The 18,269-nt window shown below is 38.0% G+C and overlaps 1 protein-coding gene across 1 annotated transcript in view; it reads left to right on the plus strand.

Moving 5' to 3' along the window:
• l(2)k09022 (HEAT repeat containing 1 homolog l(2)k09022) overlaps window positions 1–18,269 on the plus strand; it is a 371,041-nt gene that overhangs the window by 295,959 nt on the left and 56,813 nt on the right. The window contains exons 19-20 of the mRNA XM_067145803.2: window positions 1,661–1,837; window positions 15,172–15,468. Of these exons, the coding sequence (XP_067001904.2) occupies window positions 1,661–1,837; window positions 15,172–15,468 (474 nt within the window). The remainder of the gene's footprint in view (window positions 1–1,660; window positions 1,838–15,171; window positions 15,469–18,269) is intronic.

The raw sequence follows: 18,269 nt of genomic DNA on the forward strand, positions 1-18,269 counted from the left end.
GAACAATATGGCTTAAGACCGAATAGACCAACAATAGACTTGATATTTACAGTGCGAACGATAATGGAAAAACATCTGGAAAGGAACAAGGAAATCATCTTAGTACTTTTAGATTTGGAAAAAGCTTATGATACAGCTAAAAGAAAATGTGCGTGTGAATGCTTACTGAAAAGGAATGTACCAAAATCATTAATTAACAGGATAAAATGTAGTGTACAAGTGGGGAGTGGTGACTCTGAAACATTTTATACAAGAAAAGGTCTCAAGCAAGGAAGTGCACTGTCACCATTATTGTTTATTATATTGATGGATGAAATCATAAAACGTGTAAAACAGAGTATCAGTAGTGATGAAGTGAATGCTTTGGTATTTGCAGATAAGGTGGTGAATTGAGGAAAGGGAGAAAAGGAAGTACAAAGGAGACTGGACATTTGGAATGAAAATCTGAAGGAGTTTGGTATGGTAATGAGTAAAAAGTAGACTGTAGTTATGCACTGTGGAAAAGAGAAGAAGAGAAGCCAAGTGAACATAGATGGAGAACAGTTAGAGAAGGTAGAGCAGCTTACATATCTGGGTAGCAGTATTAATGGAAGTAATGAAATCAACCCTGAAATTAATATCAGACTAAGTAAAGGTACAACATTTTATCATCAAGTCAGAGAGCTTTTATGGGATGACAAAGTTCCCAAGGGAACAAAATTAACATTATATAAACAGTATTTCATACCAATTGAAATATACAGACTAGAAACGCTGGTAACTAATAAGATAGTAAGATCCAAGCAGTAGAAATTAAATTTTTAAGAACATATCAGAGAAGAGCTAACTATAGAACCGTTAGTACAGAACATACAGAAAGCAAGACTGGGATGGTTCGGACATGTAAAAAGAATGGGAAAGGAATGGGTAGCATGAAGGGAATTGGAAAGAGAAGTTAAGGGAAGGAGACCAGTTGGTAGACTGAGGAGAAGGTGGATGGACCAGATTTGGAAGGACATTAGAGAAGCTGAATTGGATGTGGTGGAAGTAATAGAGTAGGAAAAGTGGAAGGACAGAAAGGAATGGAGGAGGCTTGTTAACCACACCCGGCTGACTGGAGTGGGACACATGATGATGATGATGATGATGATGATGATGATGATGATGATGATGATGATGGCTATGCTCTCAGCGACACAGCTCTGAGTGACACAGTGACTTAGCCACCTATCGGAAAAAAAGCTGTAGTTAAGTGTTCTTTCATAATGTTCCCACGTTCATAGATCTAAACAGGGTTGACAGATCACCATTATCTGAATGGGTATCGATCTTTGGTTCGATAATAATACTGAATATGTAGGATGGGATCGCTGATTGCTGTATATATATTTTATTCTGGTGGTTCTGCAGCTCTGCAGATTGTTTTATGAAGCCGCACCTGTTGATGGGTGATCTAGCAGCCACATCATTTATTGGGTTTCGGCACAAATATTTTCTCAGCAGAGTTACCTCCTTCAAGATTACTTCTGGGCTTGAGATTGACACAGAAGTGTGTTGCATTGGCCACTCTGTGTCTGGATTGCCTTGATAGCTTCATATTCATTACAAACCAGACTTCATAATGCTTATAGACAAATAATGATAAAATCTATAATGAGAAAGTTTTCCTTACCAATTATAGGTTGCAGAGCTGAATGAAGATGACACAAGGGAGATGGAGGGTCTATACAGGAATCTTATTGAGAACGTGCTGCACTATATTCAGTCTACATCACGAGAGGTGGAGATCAGCAGGAATGGTCCTAGTGCCAAATATTGGAAAGTTATGCTGCATCAAGGATTTGATATTTTAGACAAGGTAAGAATCAAGGTCTTTATATTGTTCACTATTCCCTTCTTGTGTTTGATTAAGAAAGATGCACTTTTTGTGTGTGTGTGTGTGTGTTTTTTTTCTTCTACCTTTTAAATGTGTTAGTATAGCTTTTGCATTTGTCATATGAAAATGTAAGAAATCTTAAATCTCTTCCTGTATTCAACTTAAAAAACATTATTTACACCAGCTGTATTAAATATCAGTAAACCATAATCAATCAACAGTTCAGCACTGTTGTTGTTGTTTGAGTCATCAGTCCATAGACTAGTTTGATGCAGCTGTCCATGCCACCCTATCATGTGCTAACCTTTTCATTCCTACGTAACTACTGCATCCTACATCTGCTCTAATCTGCTTGTCATATTCAAACCTTGGTCTACCCCTACTGTTCTTACCACCTACACTTCCTTCAAAAACCAACTGCACAAGTCCTGGGTGTCTTAAGATTCGTGATTCGATCTATCCATCTCACCTTCAGCATTCTTCTGTAACACCACATTTCAAAAGCTTCTATTCTCTTTCTTTCTGAGCTAGTTATCGTCCATGTTTCACTTCCGTACTGTACCGTACCCAGGGGTAAATACCCTCTAGGACGATGCCTCCATTCCTGTATGAACTTCCGACTAACTCAGGGTTGGGCAGAGAGTGGGTTGGTTGTCGGTTGGGTCAGGATAAAAGTCGAAGTTCTACTCTAAATATAAGTAAATTACAGGAAAATGGAGGTATAACACGAATGAGAAACAATCATATGGGGTAAGATGAATTTATTTATAAATATCCCCGAATTATTCTACTTGAAAGATTAATAAAATCAAATACTAAAATACCATTATAAAATTTCAAAATCAAAGAAATATCAGAACATTTACAACGTTAATTATTTAAAGAAACAAAATCGAAATAAAGTATCAAGCACAACATTGAATACTTGTATACTATCAAAACTGATCTTTTTCTTATTTGTCCATAGTTTATGGGAGATATGATAATACGTGTACGCATACACTGCTATGTAGTTATTTCGCACGGAGTCACACTCTAACTCATCACAACGATACGGTTATGAATTTAATTTAACTTGAGAGTCGCCAAAAAAAAAAAATACTAACGTTAAAGAAAATTACAATAAAAAGAAAAGTTATGATGAAAAAGAAAAACTAAGACGCTATGGGACGTGATATGAACTATGTAAAATACTAGTGGCATTTCCTATGCTATATTAACAACAAATCAAATAAGCGACACTAAACACATCTATTTACATCGGATAACGAGAAAAAGTCTTACATGCTACACAGATTCTACGTGAATCGCGGTTCACCACAAAGGATCTAGTCAGAACTAGATTGACCATCAATAAAATTCAGCACTCGGGCTGTTCCCCAATTAAAACAACGAGACAAGGTATTCAAACAACGAGAAACAGTATACAACATCATCCTGAAAGGGAAAAACATATAAATAGCCACCAATATTATGTAGAAAGCAGTGGGCAACATTGCCTCCTTCTGCTGCATTTGAGCGCTCAACAGCGCGATCATCCGTCATGGGCTGCGAGCTGAAAAGAAATGTTGAACTCAACACTGTACTAAAGTATGGATTCTGTCTCCCTAGATTGTCACAAGGAAATACCATCTCATTCGCACCGTCTAATACAAACACGGCCAATATATCAGCTTGCAATGAGATAACGTCTTTCGTCAGCTATACGGAAAGTTACGTATAATAATTCCTTCCTGGCATGCTTTTACCATTTAATACACATCAGACTTATTAGTCTGGAATCAATTCCGTCAATTCTGATAACAGTATACTCTCAGAAGACAATTGGCAGGTACATATCCACTGCACATTATTCTCTCACATATCAGGCATTCAAACGGCCTGCATAAACACTTTATCATTCCGCATGCCATCTTATTTCTCATATCTCCCATCTTATTTCTCATATCTCTTATGAATCACATTGGCCTTCTACGTTATGAGATCTGGTTCGTTTCCTGTGCAAATCATTGGGCAAAAACAGATTCCAACCTAACTTCAAAGATCCTATTCTTTCAACGTAGTTATGCAGCTCCTTCGGACAGCCTATGAAATACCATGCGTCATGCAATTAACTGTACCTGTCTCCCTGAATAACCAAAATAAAATGACGTATTAAGTATACAACTTTAATCTTAGATGAATTTGTCAATCTAATCCTCCTAGCATTTATATATAAGGAAAACTCTGAATATTCTAAGTAAACATGCATAACTGAACAACAAACTAATCCTAACAAATCCCTCATTATCCCAACCATCTATTCATAAATTAGAATGAAAATGAAAAGTACATGCATTATTCTCTTATCCGTATACACAACAATATCAAAATGAATCAAGCACATGCCGTCAGGCTTACTTTACATGAAATAAAAACCCTATCTAAACTGCCCTAGTACTTTAGCATAATTCATATAACATTCCATAATTAACACAAGCATCTTATCTTAAATTTATGGCGACTCCTGGGATACATTGTAGCAGCTCACATCCCTGCTGTATATATGGATCTACTCCATGTCGATCACAGCTTCAACACGTGGAAATGCACTTCCTTCTTCCATAAGCGAAGCCATCTTCTTGCTGAAAAGTTATTTACACTGGAACAGTTATATCTTCCAGCTGCACGACTGAAACACTTGTTTAAAATTAGATACTGTTACTGATATAACACTTCAATATCTGCGATCACAATACACTTCTACGCTGTCCAAGCAGCCCGATCAAAATACACTTCCACACTCTCCAATCTATCCAGTCAGAATGACGCTCTCCAGAGCTCGGGTACTGAGGAAACTTCGGTAACGCCGTTTCAACTCTGGGGTTCCCGGTTGTCTAAACAAACCACCAGTCAGAAAGCTTGCTATGTATGATGACTCAATATTAATTATAATACATTTATGAAAAACAGTTCAAACGATAGCAAATCTTTTCCTCTAATTATAATATCGTATTTCTAATTATATTCCACTTCTAGAACTGTGGAAATCCAATGAATGACAGAAATTAACACCAGCAACTGTACACGTTGGTCAACATGAGATTGAGACTTGGCGCGAATTAAACTCCCTACTTGCCAAATCCTCACGTTCTTATTGGCTGAATATAATGCTTGGTCATCATCCAGTACACGTGCCGAACCTTGCCAACGCCTGGTTACGCGAAGCTATTCTCACGGTCACAAGGAAGTGTTAGGCAATGTCCAGTGACTTGATGTCTCCATAGACATCCAATCTCCACTATCCTGGGATTCAGTACTTTAACATTTATGACTGTAATTTTGTCAAATAATACTCTAAATATTTCATATGGTCCGGCAGGATACGGCTCAATACAATGCCACGCTCCACACGAAAGTCTTCAAAAACATCTTTCTAATTTCTATTTCAATGTTTGAAGTGAGCAAATTTCTTTTCTTAAGAAAGCTCTTCCTTGCTTGTGCTAGTCTGAATTTTATGTCCTCCTTACTTCTGCCATCGTTTGTTATTTTACTACCCAAGTAACAATATTCATCTACTTCCTTTAAGACTTCATTTCCTAATCTAATATTTCCTGCATTACCTGCCTTCATTCGACTGCACTCCATTACTTTTGTTTTGCACTTATTTATTCTCATCTTGTACTCCTTACCCAGGACTTCGTCCATACTTTTCAGCAGCTTCTCGAGATCTTCTGCAGTCTCAGATAAAATACCACTATCATCAGCAAATCTGAAGGTTTTGATTTCCTCTCCTTGCATTGTGATTTCCTTTCCAAATTCCTCTTTGATTTCCTTTACTGCCTGTTCTATGTAAACATTGAAGAGGAGGGGGGACAAACTGCAGCCTTGCCTCACTCCTTTCTGGATTGCTGCTTCTTTTTTCAAAGCCCTCGATTCTTATTACTGCAGACTGATTTTTATACAGATTGTAGATAATTCTTCGTTCTCGGTATCTGATCCCAGTCACCTTCAGAATCGTAAATAGCTTGGTCCAATCAACATTGTCGAATGCCTTTTCTAGATCTACGAATGCCATGTATGTGAGCTTGTCCTTCTTGATTCGATCCTCTAAGATCAGACGTAAAGTCAGGATTGCTTCACGTGTTCCTACATTTCTTCTGAAGCCAAATTGATCTTCTCCCAACTCAGCTTCAACTTGTTTTTCCATTCTTCTGTAAATAATACGTGTTAAAATTTTGCAGGCATGAGATACTAAACTAATGGTGCGGTAGTTTTCACACCTGTCATCACCGGCTTTCTTGGGAATAGGTATAACAACATTCTGCCGAAAATCGGATGGGACTTCTCCTGTCTCATTCATCTTACACACTAAATGGAATACCCTTGCCATGCTGCATTCTCCTAAGGCAGTCAGTAATTCAGAAGGAATGTCATCAATTCCAGGTGCTTTGTTCCTATTTAGGTTTCTCACAGCTCTGTCAAACTCTGACCTCAAAATTGGGTCTCCCATTTCATCAGCATCAACAGCCTCTTCTTGTTTCAGAACCAATTTATCTACATCTTTACCTTGATGCAACTGTTGGATATGTTCTTGCCATCTTTCTGCTTTGTCTTCTTTCCCTAGAAGTGGCTTTCCATCTGAGCTCTTAATATTCATACACCTAGATTTCCTTTCTCCAAAGGTTTCCTTGATTTTCCTGTATGCAGCATCTACCTTTCCCAGGACCATACAACCTTCGACATCCTTGCACTTCTCCTTCAGCCATTCTTCCTTAGCTACCTTGCACTTTCTATCCACTTCATTCTTTAATCGCCTGGATTGTTTTCTGCCCTCTTCATTTCTAGCACTCTTGTATTTTCGTCGTTTATCAATCAGGTCTAGTATCTCCTGAGTTATCCACTGATTCTTAGTTTATCTTTTCTTCCTTCCTAACATTCTCTTCAACAGCCCTACTGACTTCATTTTTCATGACTATCCACTCTTCCTCTATTATGTTTCCTTCAGCCTTTTCATTTAGCCCTTGTGCCACATGTTCCTTGAAACAATCCCTCACACTCTTTTCTTTCAACTTGTCGGGATCCCATCTTTTTGCATTCTTTCCTTTCTTCAATTTCTTCAACTTCAGATGGCATTTCATGACCAACAAGTTGTGGTCATAGTCCACGTCTGCTCCTGGGAAAGTTTTGCAATCCAACACCTGGTTTCTGAATCTCTGCCTAATCATAATGAAGTCTATTTGATATCTTCCAGTGTCTCCAGGTCTCGTCCACGTATACAGCCATCGTTTGTGGTGTTTGAACCAAGTATTGGCAAGGACTAAATTATGATCAGTGCAGAATTCAACTAGCCGAGCTCCTCTTTCGTTCTTTTGTCCCAATCCGAATTCTCCTACTGTATTACCTTCTCCTCCTTGGCGTACCACTGCATTCCAGTCTCCCATCACAATTAGATTCTCGTCACCTTTTACATATTGTATTAAATCTTCTATCTCCTTTCGATTTCCTCGTCATCTGCTGAACTAGTAGGCATATAGACCTGCACTATTGTGGTGGGCACTGGTTTGGTGTCTATCTTGACAACAATAATTCTTTCACTATGCTGGTCGTAGTAGCTTACGCACTGCCCTATTTTCTTATTCATTAATATACCAACTCCTGCATTTCCCTTGTTTGATTTCGTGTTGATAATTCGGTAGTCACCTGACCAAAAATCCTGTTCTTCCTGCTAATGTATTTCACTTATACCAACTACATCTAACTTTAGTCTATCCATCTCCTTTTTCAGATTCTCTAGCCTACCACAACAATTCAAACTTCTAACATTCCACGCTCCGACTCGCAGAATGTCAGTGTCCATCTTCCTGATGATCGCCCCCTCTCGTGTAGTCCCCACCCGGAGATCCGAATAGGGGACTAGTTTACCTCCGGAATATTTTACCCGGGACGAAGCCATCATCAGTACATCATTCATACAGAGAGAGCTGCATGTCCTCGGGAGTTAGTTACAGCTGTAGTTTCCCGTTGCTTTCAGCCGTGTAGCAGTATCAACACAGCTAAGCCATGTTGAGTATTATTACAAGGCCATATCAGTCAATCATCCAGACTGCCGCCCTTGCAACTTCCGAAAGGCTGCTACCCCCTTTCGATGAAGCATTCGTTAGTCTGGTCTCTCAACAGATACCCATCCAATATGGTTGCACCTGCGGCTCGGCTATCTGTCATATAAAGTTTGCTGTGTTCATGCATTCAGTATTGGGTGTTTATAGTGCTGTGTCAAAGAAGTTGTGCGGAAGTAACCTTGCACTAGCTAGCCTGCTTTGTGGACAAGGATGAACAAACTATGCCAGTGTAGTGTGGTAGAAATCCTTTGTTCTTTTGGTTAGGAATGTTCAGTAAATAATAATTTCTTCAGCTTATCCTGGCCATTGGTGGGGTTGCTGGAGCCACTGAGGCTCATTTTGGTTTTGGGCAGGGGTTAAAGGGCATATGCCCTTCCTGACACCATGTGATCTTTTTGAGATGAATATCTTGACCCAGGATTGACCGAGATTCAAACATCGGTCTTCCGGGTGGGAAGCCAGCTGTTAATCACACCCCCGTTAAGTAAATAGTAATGTAAACAGTGATCAAGATTTTGTAAAGAAAACAAAGAACTTTAATATTTTCTCATTAATATCACTCCCTAATTTACTGGCAGCTGTTCCTTGTTTCCAAGTGCACTTTTTTCCCCCTTAATAACCCTGTCTATCCTTAGTTCAGTTTGTGCACATGTTTTTTGGTCATTAAGTCGATGTGTGTTTGAAATATGCATCCAAACAACATGCACTGAACAAATAGAAAAGCATGATTGGATTTTATAGAACTTGTTTTCTCGAGTTACTATAAATCAAATCAAATCAAAATCTCTTTATTTGCAAATGAGGTGTCTACCTTGGTGGCAAATGGTACACTAAAATACATTATTGTCAAGCACTAAATTTTAAATTAACAGGAGACGAAGAAAATTTTCCTAGAATACAATATTATACAATTTACGCTAATAATTTTTTCTATTAAACACACACATCATCCTTAATAAATTTATATTGTTTACAAAATTCTACTTATAATATCTTACAAACATAGTCAACTCATATACAGTACGGTATGTGAAATTACTTCTAATAATACTATACAACTGGTATAAGATTAAAATTAACACTGAATTTATTTACATATTTATATTTTACCCATTTTGGAACCTAAGTAGCATAACGACCTGCTGCGTCTTAACCAGAGCCCCTTTTGCCACCACTTTTCAGAGTTCCTGAAGGGCCTTCACAGCTACCATAGCGGTCCCAGGGCCCTCGAAGTCCCCACTGTACTTCACCCCTACAGGCAGTCCCCTACTTGGGCTGTCCAAACTCCTTAGACCAGGGGATGGAATGAATTTAATCACACACATTTATTATTTACAATATCCTGCACTGGTCGAATGCCCTCTAACATTTAATTTATTATCTCTGTTGTTGTTTATTCTCTTCTTGAATATCTGTACAGATTTTGGAAAAGGATCAAACACTACCCCTGGTAAACTGTTCCACTCCTTCACGCCCTTCCCAATGAAAGAAAATTTACCCCAATCGCTTCTGCTAAAATTCCTTCTAATTTTGTACTTGTGGTCAGTTCTACCAATATAATTATTTTCCAACCGAAGCCTCTCACGGATATCTCCCCATGCTTCTTCTCCTGTATAGGCTCTATATAATCCTATAAGTCTAGTTTTCTCCCTTCTCTTACTTAAAGTTTCCCACCCAAGTTCCTTTAACATTTCTGATACACTACTCTTTCTTCTGAAATCCCCTGTTACAAACCTTGCTGCTTTCCTCTGCACACCATCTAGTTCTTTTATTAGGTATTCTTGGTGAGGATCCCAAACACTGTTTGCATATTCCAATAATGGACGAACCATACTTAAGAAACTTTTTTCTTTTAATTCTTTGTTGCATCCTTTAAGTAGTCTCATTATGACATGTAACGATCTGTATGCTTTCCCAACAATGTCATCAACATGACCCTTCCAGTGCAAATTACTTTCAAATCTCACACCTAAGTATTTTCACTTGCCATCTTTTGGGATAACTACCTCATCCAAAGTATATTCAAATTCAGTTTTAAAGCTCCTGTTTGTAAATGTTGTAACAGTTGATTTGCCTCCATTAATCTTCATATTATTTTCTTCAACCCATTCTTGGATACTGTCAAGGTCCCTTTGTAATTCTGAACAATCCTCAATGTTATTTATTTCTCTATAAACAATTATGTCATCTGCATACAATCTTATTTTCGATGTTATATTGTTCCCTAAATCATTTGCGTATATTAAGAAAAGTAACGGACCGATTATACTACCCTGTGCAATTCCCTTCCAGACTTTCTCTTCCTCTGATATATTATTTCCTACTTTGACTTTCTGAACCCTTGAATTTAGAAATGTTCTCATCCAACATATAACCCTTACATCCAATCCTATTCCCTCCAATTTCTTTAATAATATTCCATGTTCCACTCTATCAAAGGCTTTGGAAAGATCTATGACTATGCAATCTAACTGGCCTCCTGAATCTAACTGATCTGATATGTCCTGCTGAAATCCCACCAGTTGTGCCTCGCAAGAAAATTTCTTTCTATATCCATACTGGCTCCTCATGAACCAATTTTTATCATCACATATCCCTCTGATGTACTTTGCTATTAAACTCTCCAGTATTTTACAAACTATACTGGTCAGGCTGATTGGTCTGTAGTTCTCTGGTTTCCTTTTATCACCCTTTCCTTTATAAATTGGTATTATTATAGATTCCTTCCATTCCTTTGGTATCACACTATTATTTATGACATAGTCAAAGAGAAATTTTAAATAAGGCACTATATACCACCCCATTGTCTTTAATACCTCCCCAGTAATTTGATCACTTCCTGCTGCTTTTCCTTGCTGAAGCAGTTGGATTTCTCTGAAAATATCTTCATTTGTGAATGAGAAGCTTCTTGTTTCCCTCTGTGTCTCTCCCTCTCTATCTTCTGTTACGGTTTCCAAGTTCTGACAATCTTCTACTGAATCTCGGAATTCCCTACTAAAGAGGTTTGCTTTCTCTGTATCTGTTAAATAGTGTTCACCCCCTTCTCCCACCATTGTAGGAATTTGGATTCCTTTTCCTTTTTGATTCCTAATATATGAATACAGCTTTTTCCATTTCCCTTTGTGGTCATTACCCTCTTGAAGAATGCCATTCATATAATTCTCTTTTGCTTCCTTTTTCACTCTATTCAGTTCCCTCGTGAGCTGTTTTCTACTTTCTCTACTCTCCCTACCTTCTTTGATTTTCCTGTTTACTATATCAAAATAGGAAAGAAAAAGAAGTACACCTGGGCACAGGTGAGGGGCTGTTTTCATGACGGTGTTGTCCAATGCAAATTTAACTTTGGGTAAAATTAAAGACACATAATATAGTCAATTCAGTACAAGTTGGTTTTCTTTTTAAATCTGTGATTTGACCATGCCAGCTCCGTGGTGTAGGGGTAGAATGCCTGCCTCTAACCCGGAGGCCCCGGGTTTGATTCCTGGCCAGGTCAGGGATTTTTACCTAGACCTGAGGGCTGGTTTGAGGTTCACTCAGCCTACATGATTAGAATCGAGGAGCTATCTGACGGTGAGATAGCGGCCCTGGTCTAGAAAACCAAGAATAACAGCCGAGAGTATTTGTTGTGCTGACCACACGACACCTCGTAATCTACAGGCTTTCGGGCTGAGCAGTGGTCGCTTGGTATGCCAAGGCCCTTCAAGGGCTGTAGTACCATGGGGTTTGGGGTGATTTGACCATCTAAATATCAAACTGAACTCTACTTTGTGGTAACTTCAGAAATCTCTTTCTAAAGCCAAGACATTGGTACCATAATGGTTTTCCTACAACCCTTTGTTACAAAGTTATGCTGGGATCGAAAATGTTAGAAATTCTTAATTTGCTTCATATCAACTTCTGAATGTAAATTGATTATATTATGTCTTTCATTTTTTTATGTGGCCGATGATCGCATTATAGCAGGCAATTGTTACATCAGTAAATAAATAAATAGATAAATAAATAAAAGAGGAATAAATAGAGACTGATTAACTGATTTTTATCTGTACAGCTGTTATGATATTGATGATATTTATTGTGAACCAACTTACTTGACTGGTCCACTAGCGACAGAGATGACTTTTTATATTGCCCAAGGAAAACATCTGATTTTCAAAATGTTGTACTCCGTGTAACTTCTGCCATAATTGTTGTAAGTCTGCCGCAATGGTACCATTATGTGGGATGTTAGATTTTGTATTGAATGATACACGTCATAGGTCGGAATTTACATTCAGAAGTCAATGTGAAGCAAATTAAGAATGTCTCACATTTTTGACCCCAGCATAACTTTGTCGCAAAGGAAAGGGTTATAAGATAACTGTTATGGTGCCATTGTCTCTGTTTCAGATAGAGCTTTGTGAAGGAACCACACGGTAGGGATTGATTTGATATTTAGGTGGTCCAATCTCAGACTTAAAAAAACAAACATCCGACTACTAATTTTGGGCCCCTCCCTTGCTGTGTTTTTCTTATAGGATTTGGACCTAATGTAAGGGGTCAAATGCTCTATCCATCCTTAGACATCTTAACCACCTTTGTATGTTTTTTGGTTTCATAATTAATTATGTTAAACTATATTGTATACCTCAAAATCATAGTTTTTTTTTTTTTTTTTAAAGTCACTCCCATTCCTATGTGTTTAACGTATTTGCTCATGTCACATATTTCCAATCAGTTGTTACCTCAATCCTTGTGCCAAATGTGAGCACATGAATTTGTTACACTAAGGTTTGGATGCCTAAGCACCTAGGACAGCTTAATGATGGATCTGTTGAGGATCCAACCAGCCTTTGGGCTGAGGACTGAACATACATACACTGTATTCACTGACACTCGGCCTCTTGAATGCCTTACTTTGGTTTAAAGCGTTCATTCCAATAAAAGAACTGCTTCTCACGAAGCACCTCCCTGCAAATTCATGAATTTCATGGAATTTCTTATTCAGGATATCTGTAAGGTTTGCGATGATGGTAGAACTCTCTTTCAGTTCCTTCCTGTGGTAAAGATTGAGCTCTTTTCCCATTTGCACAACCGTGTTTTGTTTCATCTCTCAGTAGGCTGCATCAGACTGTCTCTAGACCTCTTTGAAAACCATTTTCCATCCGTTGTTGTAGGTTGACCTGTTTTCTCTCTGTAATCACTTTCTATGTTGAGATTTTCTTCCTTACCATGAAAGCTATATAGCCAGCATAGTCTTCAAGCCACGATCCTTTGTTTTATGACTGTCCTCGAGCTATTCCACTAGCTCTTTAAGGAATTTAACGAACCCCTGCTCATCTTCCGGTAAATAATAGGATGTTGTGTTCTCAAACCTGACCTTAGACTGGCAACTTCGTCTGTAGCATATTATAAAATATTTGTCCTTAATGTTTCACAATCTTCTGGTGAACAGTTGGAACTTCTTATCACCTCGGAAGTATTGAGGCTGAGAAGCAATGATTTCCCCCTTTGCGTCACAGCTGTTGGAAGAGGATGGTCGTAAAATCTTTCGAGCCCTCGAAGCTGAGAAAAATAGCTTTCAACAATGTCTTTGTTACATCAAGCTGCCACCGTTTATTTAGGTCAGTGGCTTTAAGGAATAATGAATTTGTATGTTTCGTTCCTTTGCGTGCCTGCTATGATTTGTGCAGCCTGCAATGGTGCTACAAACCATACTGAAATGTGTACACTGTTACTGCACTATGTTTTATCACATGAAATAAATACACATGGTTTCTTCTACACCACAGTTACGCTACTGTTGTGTATTATTAACTCCTAGCTTCTGCATGCACAGCGATTCTTATTTGAACCTCTACCTCTTTCAGGTTAGCTTCAGCGCGAGGGTCTTTCGTGACGTCACAGCTCCGCTTTGCTATTGCGCATCTCTCCCGTGATCCCTACCTTGTATTCTATGTACCTTGGGTACTTTTGAAACCAACAAATTGGAAATTTGGATAATTAGACCCTTCTAATTCCAATTGATTGACTGCAATATACTCGCCAATTTCAAAAACAAATGCTGCTTACGATTTTATCTGGTTGCAAAATTTTATTGTTTATGCCAACCAGTTTACTACTGGAGCAGATTTTCTATGAATTTCACAGGAGTTTTGTTCTTATTGTAAAATAAGTACATTTTACTTTAAGTTGACCTTACTGCTTTAATTCACAAAAGTAATACCACTATTTTCTAACCAGAATAATATCATTCGTTAAAATATATCAAAATTGCTTTAAAATATTTTTGTTGCATTTATCACTAACGTGAAAAATCATGCTTCTATGTATATATAATGCTTAGCTGGAAGAAAATTAATGAAGTGATGTCCTGCCATGTCCTAACCCATAAGACTGATCAACAATAACATTACATTGACTGTTGACTGTTATGACCTTAGATGTTAGGCCGCTTTAAACAATGAGCATCATCATCATCATTAGTTGATACGTGCTCTGTCTCTTCTACTGTCACTCATCTTCATGGATGGCACTACTCTTGCATTTATATAATAACTAACTCATATGTCTTAATATCGCCGAACCAGAAGAAGAAGAAGAAGAAGAAGAAGAAGAAGAAGAATAAAACAAAATGTGACGGTGTACAATGTCCTACGCCTCTAAAATGATTACATAAAGAATGAGGAAAAACAGGAATCATGAAAAGGGGCCTTGAAAGCCTTGGCCTCGAATATCATATGTGATAACTTACAGTGTTCTAAGTTCCCAAAACTTATCAACACAAAAATTGCACTCACTTAGTGTTGTTGTTAGTTAAAGTGTGCTCTGTCTCTTCGGCTTGTGTTAACTCACTGGGTGAACATTTTTACAGTGCCTAAAAATTAAGCCAGCAATGACAGGTACATGACAGCTAGTTTCTTGTATGAACATGAATAAGAACACATAGCAAGATGGACACAGAGACAAGCCAGCATCAGAAAAGAGAGCAATAGAAAAAGAATCAAAACAAACATAAAAAGATGAGTATAATTTCCATATTTTATACACTGTTGTCTTCAGTGTCTCTCATCATCCCTGTTCTACATCCATGTGTTCTCTAGTTAATATCTTATATGTCCTGTGATACTCAAACTCCTTTTTTTTTTTTTTTTTTTTTCTGTTGCTCAGAAGCTGAATTGTGTACTCATCAATTATCTACATCAAGAAGCTATTAAATTGATTTTTTCCCCCCAGGTGAATGCTCTTCTGCCCAGTGACATGTTTTTGCTGGTGGTTCAAGGTCTCCTAGATAATGAGATGCCCACAGTCCGCCGCAAGGTTATGGAGCTGCTCAACGCCCAGCTGATGCAGCAGGAGTACTTTATCAACTGCAGACATGAGGATCTGCTTGCACTTGTGTCACCATTAATGAAGATTATAACAGACTTCAGTGATTCAGCTGACCATCAGCTAAACCAACAGACTGCTCTTATATCCATCAGACTGTTAGCCAGACTTCTTGCCTCCGAGAATTCAGAACAGTTTAAGAAGGTAAGGTATCGGCAGAGATGGGTGTTTATGGAGATTGTTTTTATAATTTGTGTTTTTTAATACTGATATCGGTGGAGATTATTGGAGATTGTTTTACGCTCTTGGCAGAGATTTATGGAAATAGTGGAAAATTTAATTATTTTGAAAGTGGAGTATTAACTCAATATGAATATATCACATGTTGTGATTGTTTTATCCACATATTGTTAATCAGAACCTCTTGGTTCATGAATATCAGTAAAAATCAGTTCTATGTCTAACATATTGTAATTATTGCTATATCCACAAATACCTGCTCCTGGGTATTGAGTATTTCAGTCTAAAAGTAGTGTGAAGTAAGCATTTCATTCTGGTGGCCAGTGTATAACATAACATAAACTGTAATATGCACTATGCAGATACTTTCAGGTCAATGTTCCTTAAAACTGCACAGTACCTCAACCCTTGAACTGCAATATTTTGTATGTTGTAACGTGACCTCTGTTAATTTTCTGTGATTCATGGCAGTTATTTTAATCTTCATACTTCCCTTCCTTCAGCTTCTTTTCTGTCTTCATTTCTCAATCTCTCCCTGTCTTCCATAAAATACGGTATTTATGTGAATAATCCCCTCCACTGATTAATCCCTGCACTCTCATTTTAGGAAGGCTCGTTTCGGAAAAAAAAGTGAAATGAACTAAAATTCCTTCCGTCGAAAGAGTAACGTAGGCATAAAGTGAGGTCCACGAGGTCTTTACACAAATATGAACATGTAAATTTACTGATATAGCTGCTTTGTCTGAGATGATAAAAATATTTATACTGGAATTTAATTTGTTTATGACATCCCTTATCTAATAAAATGTCATCATTAAAAGTTACACCTTAGATATTTAATTGAACTTACGTGAGTACTGCATGTTCTTGCTTTTTACAGTCTACTCTATCTTTAGAGATGGGGTGGGTCATCATAAGGGTTTATTTTTCAACCTGTCTTATGCTAAAGGGAGACTGAATGGATTTAACACTAAAGTAGACACTGAGTTTGTTTTTACCAGTCATACACTGTCAAGTTAAATGAACAGTAACGGTATCCTCAATGCTTATTGCTGTGAGGTTTGCAGCTCTTCTGCATCCTCAACTGGCAGTACAGAGGCTAATGGCTCCCAGATGTGAAATAAGCAATCTAAATGCATGCACACAAGAAAATGGCTAGAATTCATACTGGCTGCAGGTTGCAGAGGTACTGCTGCCCTAGGAATAACATTCATACTGAGAGTGAAGAGATTTAAACAAATTGCTGCTCAACGCTGATGAAATGCTATTGAGAGAAAAAAGCAAATACTGTTGATAAAAATAAATACAGTAAAATGTAATGTTGATAATTTAAAAACCGGGTGGGTTGGCCGTGCGCGTAGAGGCGCGCGGCTGTGAGCTTGCATCCGGGAGATAGTAGGTTCGAATCCCACTATCGGCAGCCCTGAAGATGGTTTTCCGTGGCTTCCCATTTTCACACCAGGCAAATGCTGGGGCTGTACCTTAATTAAGACCACGGCCGCTTCCTTCCAATTCCTAGGCCTTTCCTATCCCATCGTCGCCATAAGACCTATCTGTGTCGGTGCGACGTAAAGCCCCTAGAAAAAAAAAAAAAAAAAAAAAAAGGATAATTTAAAAAGTGATAAAACTGGTGGTTGCACAAACCTACAACCAGTTGAGATACCACCCCTGATATAACCACAATCTGAAGAATCTACTTTCTTTCTACTGTCATTTTGACATCAGTGCTTCTTTTATTGGGATTCATGATTTCTTATTGTTTATTAATTTGAAGGATCGGTTGTATACATGTCAGTGCTGTTAAAAGGATGTACCTTTCGTATATCCATCACAACAATATGAAAGAGGGAAAATTGCACTTGCAGCAGGGAGGATCATCATCATCATCATCATCATCATCTGCAGTTTCCAGCTGTTGGCCGGGTCTGCTTTGCAGGGAGGATGAAAAGTAGTACAGTATTGAGCTCAGTTGGGAACGTGTTAATTATTACTCTGTATCTCATTGTTGGCCTTAATGTTTTCTGCTTTTTACATCATCATCAGTTAAGTCTTGTTAAGTTGAGCATTCCTGCATCAACCAGCCTCTAGTAAATAAAATAATAAATATAGAATACATACAGTATAACCCCGATTTTGCATGACCTCGATTTAGCATAAACCCGCATTTAACAGAAGAAATTTCCAGTCCCGAAAATTATTCCATAAGAGCAATGCAATTTTATATTTGATTTAACATAATTCACAATAGGGCAAAACCCGCATTTAGCATTACGAAAATGTTAAAATTCTCAAATATTTATTTCTATTTGTTTTGGTTATGGGACATTAAGAACCTGTGAAAAAGACGTCATAAACTTGCTAAGGATGATTCAAGGCAGAAGAGGAATTTAGAATTTAGAGAGGCACTTGGGGCTAAAGTGAGCTGTCAGACACGGATACACATCCGACCGCGGCCTCTGTAGTAGAAGAAAACTCCCGTTTTAGTGACAATGTTCTTATAACCTTCGAAAATTCCTATATTAATCTGTGCAATAACCTTTGGTTACAATGAGAACCCTTTTACTGATTCGTCCATTATTACGGGCAAATTCGGGCGTGTTAGTTTTTATCCATTATCAATATTCATACACTCTACTGCAGCGTTTGCATTAAATGTGATCGATCATCTTTGGTATTGATTCCTAGCTACGCGAGCGAGTCGATCTTGAGCGAGACTGCTCATAACTCACAAACCTGACTGGTATAAGCAAACATCGCGATAACAT

This window comes from Anabrus simplex, chromosome 4 (genome assembly GCF_040414725.1).
Source record: "Anabrus simplex isolate iqAnaSimp1 chromosome 4, ASM4041472v1, whole genome shotgun sequence".
Taxonomy (NCBI): Eukaryota; Metazoa; Arthropoda; class Insecta; order Orthoptera; family Tettigoniidae; genus Anabrus; species Anabrus simplex.